Here is a 4,491-nt window from a genome sequence, read left to right on the forward strand (position 1 = left end):
TTAGAGAAATTCTGGGAAATCTTGAAAAATCTTCCGACTACTTAGACTCCCTTTCTTTCCCAGGATAACAGCAGAGAAATTTTCCAGGCACACTATAAAAACTCGACTCTCTGCGGTATATCGCTGAGTAGTTCTCTAGGACCAGAGAAGTATTTTTTTTAGTCACTTGAGATGGATATTCGATGCCCATGTTCGTGTGATCTTGCCGCCTCGAAATGGCCTGGGAAAGAAATTAGGAACACATTGCCAGATTCCTTTTCAAGATTCTACTGTTCTGAAAGAATCAAATAACAAAGAAATGAAGATTACAAATTCTGTGAAAATTTAATTTGAAATTATACTATCATTTCCTTGATACATAAAACGCGTTTCGAAGCTACGATTTACATAATACTTATGTTTAATAACTGCACTTTAGACTTTCTTGTTATTGCCAAGGCATGCAATTGGTTTTTTATTTTTATTTTTTTTTTTTAGAAACGAAGTTAGCCAACGTGAAATATAAAGCGAGCTAATTCTCGAGCAATCGTATCTCAATTTCAACGATTACCATGTAATCCGATTTCCAGATTTGCAACTAAGGAATCCACGATGCTCGCGTAACAGTTCCTATAACGTTTCACGAGACATTAAAGCGTTAAATACTGCGCTTAGTTTTAACGGAACGTTGAGTTTTTACATCACCGCTGGAAAATTCACTTTCCTTCGATCCACCTCGAATCGTATGCATAATCAGATGCCTTTTCAATGGAACGATGCATGTTTTACAAAGGGTTACCTGAAATTCGAACACCTCGTGTTGCATTCTACTTTCGTCTTCTACCGAAAGCCTTTTTTCCAACGTAATTTCATTCCTTCCGATTCATTATTATTTAATTATCGATAATTAAGTGGAATTCCAATTCCTGATAACCGGTTGTCTCACAATCCAATTGCTCGGGTACTTATTACCCGATAATTACTGTTTAGTAATATTGAATTACAAATGAGTAATTGGTATTAATTTCCAGGACGAAGGACTTCTCAATTTTTTGTTTTTATTTTTAAAACCGAAAGCCTTTTCCGCAATGTAATTTTTTTGCTTGCGATTCATTATTATTTAATTATCGATAATCAAGTGGAATTCCAATTCCTGATAATCGGTTGTCTCACAATCCAATTGCTCGGGTACTTATTACCCGATAATTACTGTTTAGTGATATTGAATTACAAATGAGTAATTGGTATTAATTTCCAGGACGAAGGACTTCTCAATTTTTTGTTTTTATTTTTAAAACCAAACGTCATATGAATGAACCGTAAATATAAAACAGTTTTCTTTTTAAATTCGACTGTTTTAGCGACGCGCTCGTAATTCATTTTAACGAAACGCGGCGTCCTGTTTGGGCAACAATGAATCACCGCGTTAAGTAAATCGTATATTTTATGTAAAGCGTTTATTGTTGCGAGTGTTTAGCATGTGTAACCTAATCGTTGAATCTTTTGTTGCGTTGCGGATTTCAGTGAAACCCCGGAAGCCACGGCTGGAGTACGGGGGAACGATTTTAACCACTGCCCTAACTTTAAGGGAGGGTCAGGAAGTTACCATTTCCTGCGTATCAAGATATGGAAATCCACCGGCGCTCATAAAGTGGTAAGCCGTGTCAATTAGCTTGCTGAAAGGGTAGCATAATGCGCCTTAACTAATGCAACTGCATATACTTTACAGTCGGCATAAAACTCACGGTGCACCGGCCATTTAATTCAGGAGAAATTTAAAGAACGTAGGAACTTGTTCTTTGAATTTATTTATAATATAATTAAGTGGATACAAATTTCTATAATAAACGTTCATTTATTCAATAGTATGGTTAATTATTGGTACTAGGATTGATAGTTATTTATTTCTTTTTCAATTTTAAAATAAATAATTTGCTAATTTAAAATAAAATAAAAATAAATACAGTGGGTGCAGAAAGTATTCGTACACCGATCAATTTCCAAAAAAACTATTTAAAATTGTAATTTATTAACTTATTTTTTATAAACAATGACATTCTACATATTCTCGGAAATGTCTACAACAGATAGATTACAAAAAAGAAATAGCTATTTATGTAAGTTGCGAAATTGACAAGAAAAAAAACAATTAATCGATAGAAATGTTGAAGCAACAAGTATTCGGACAACTGTTTAAAAGTACTTTACTGGAAATTTGATGTTTTCTAATTCGTACGGATCAATAAACTAACGTGTTTACGTGACAAACTCTGCTGTAAATGGTTCATCATAAGAATCGTAGAAATACTTATTGCTTCTATACTTTTACCCAATTATCCCATTTTATATTGTTAATTTCACAAATTATATTAACTAGTAAATGTTGTTTGGATTATATCTATCTTAGAGACTTCCGAGAATATGTAAAATATCATTGATTACAAAAAAAGAAGTTAAGAAACTACAATTTCACACAAAAGTTTTTTTGGAAATTAATCGATGTACGAATACATTCTACACCCACTGTAAGTTCCTATGTTCTTCAGATCTATTTATACAGCTTTCTACGTTTCTATTTACAATATAGTACAGATCAACCCACGGTATAATGTCGGACTAGAACTCAAAGCAAGTAAGAAATGCTCCTGATGGAGGAGCCTAAGAAAGGAGACGAGATTCAGCGAAAAATGAAAGTAATTTTTGCCATAATTCACGGCCAATTAGCAGCGAAACCTAGAATCGGTCTTCCTGGATTTTCGTACTTTCCTCTTTATCCCACTTTCTAAACGCCAATGAAGGATCTGAATACGTAACGACGAACCTTCGAAACAATAATTCACTTTATTAATCATTCACAAATTCGAATACTTTATCGAACACGCCATGGGCCGAACAACAAACAGTCTAAAGTAAGAACAATTTTCTTGGAACGTCTCGGGGGTCTCCGGTTCGAAATTTGAAAGTCCGATTAGGGCCTTTCTGGGAAGCTATGTTTACAAGCCGTAACGTACCCAGATTGCTATGAAAATTGTAGCGGTGTTCATGAAAATTGTAACACCGCTCATGCGAAGGTGATGATCAGACCAGAGCGAGTTTTATGTTAGAAGAATTTAGATGAGGTGTGGCCTGGGCTGGTCGCTAGACCATGAAAAAGAAAGAGACCCTGCTAGCGAAGTTCTCGGCTGCATAAACACCGCGTTATGGGTTCTTGCTTCGGCTGGCCTCTGTGAACCATGATTTATACGTTACTAGAAGCCAAAGCACGGCGCATTTTGTTACAGACACCATCTGGTTTCAATTATACCTCAAATTTCTATCATTTTAATAACTAATTAGAACTGTTAGGTCACCCCATAAGTAATGTCGTTTCTCGACGCTAACTTTCGGTGAAAGAAATTAAAACTTACGTTCATTCTAATCATAAAGTATTTATAGTAATAGTTTTAGTTCCATTTTTTAAAACGTTCTAGGTTTCGATTTAAAAGTGACAAAAATTCCATTTATATATTTTTTTTATATCCTTGTTACGCATTATAAATCTATAAGTGTTCCCAATAGTTGGTTTTCGTTACCAAATCTCTGACACCGTATTTTCATTTACAGATATTAGTTGCGAGAAACCGTGTCGATCGCCACTGAAACGCGGTAATACATTGTCAGCATTCCTTCGAATGAAAGTTGCCGCAAAAAAACAATAGGAATGAAATATAACTATCGTCGGAAAGCGTTTTACTATTGTCTACGATCGTTCGTAGCAATGGAATATGGAAGACACGAATTTCATAGAAACTACGACTTTATAAGCATTACTATTTCTTCGTATAAAATTCATTTTAATTTGGTGCAAACGGTGATGCACATTCCGCGAGGAAATTTTTTTTTTACACGCTTAGCGAATAGAATATGGAACACTACGAGAACAGTTTCTAATTTCACACTTCGCCTGGCGCTTACAAAAATTCTACAAATTATGATAACTTGCGCAGGCCGCATCCACTCTTTTACTGCCTTTAATAGGCACGGTGTCTCTAAACAGTTCCCCGTTTCTTCGTCTTCGTTTCGTCCCCCGTTGCTCGGGAAGATGTAGTGCCAAGCATAATTATGCAGATTGCGGCCGTGGAAGCGGTGAAACTGGCCACGAGCATAGTCTCCCCGTGAATCACTCTAGAAAGGGTTATAAACCTTGAATATCGACGTTTGTGGGAAGTTGCTGAACGGCTTTCCGGAAACTTGGGTGCAACTAGTCGTGTCTTCGATGCAAAGTCAACATTAACAATCATGTCCCTTCCATCATACGGCTAGCAATGTTAGTAGCGGAGCTGGAAAATGTTTAATTTAGTACATTTTGCTTAACTGTCTTTAGAACTTCTTGTATTGTGCTGTATTGTACTGTGTGATGCTGTGTGTACTGTAATACTGTGTATTATACTATATTATGCTGTATTATACAGTATCACACTGTATTATGCTGTCTTATACTGTGTATTATATTGTACTACGTTGTATTTTGAT

The 4,491-nt window shown here is 35.6% G+C and overlaps 1 protein-coding gene across 1 annotated transcript in view; it reads left to right on the forward strand.

The window, feature by feature from the left end:
* Nucleotides 1–1,260: 1,260 nt before the first annotated feature.
* Nucleotides 1,261–4,491, forward strand: part of LOC128891871 (hemicentin-2-like) — an 8,666-nt gene continuing 5,435 nt past the window's right edge. Inside the window, exon 1 of the mRNA XM_054151791.1 lies at nt 1,261–1,633. Within this exon, the coding sequence (XP_054007766.1) occupies nt 1,458–1,633 (176 nt within the window). The 5' untranslated portion in view covers nt 1,261–1,457. The remainder of the gene's footprint in view (nt 1,634–4,491) is intronic.

The sequence above is a fragment of the Hylaeus anthracinus genome, unplaced genomic scaffold (assembly GCF_026225885.1).
Source record: "Hylaeus anthracinus isolate JK02 unplaced genomic scaffold, UHH_iyHylAnth1.0_haploid 0, whole genome shotgun sequence".
Lineage (NCBI taxonomy): Eukaryota > Metazoa > Arthropoda > Insecta > Hymenoptera > Colletidae > Hylaeus > Hylaeus anthracinus.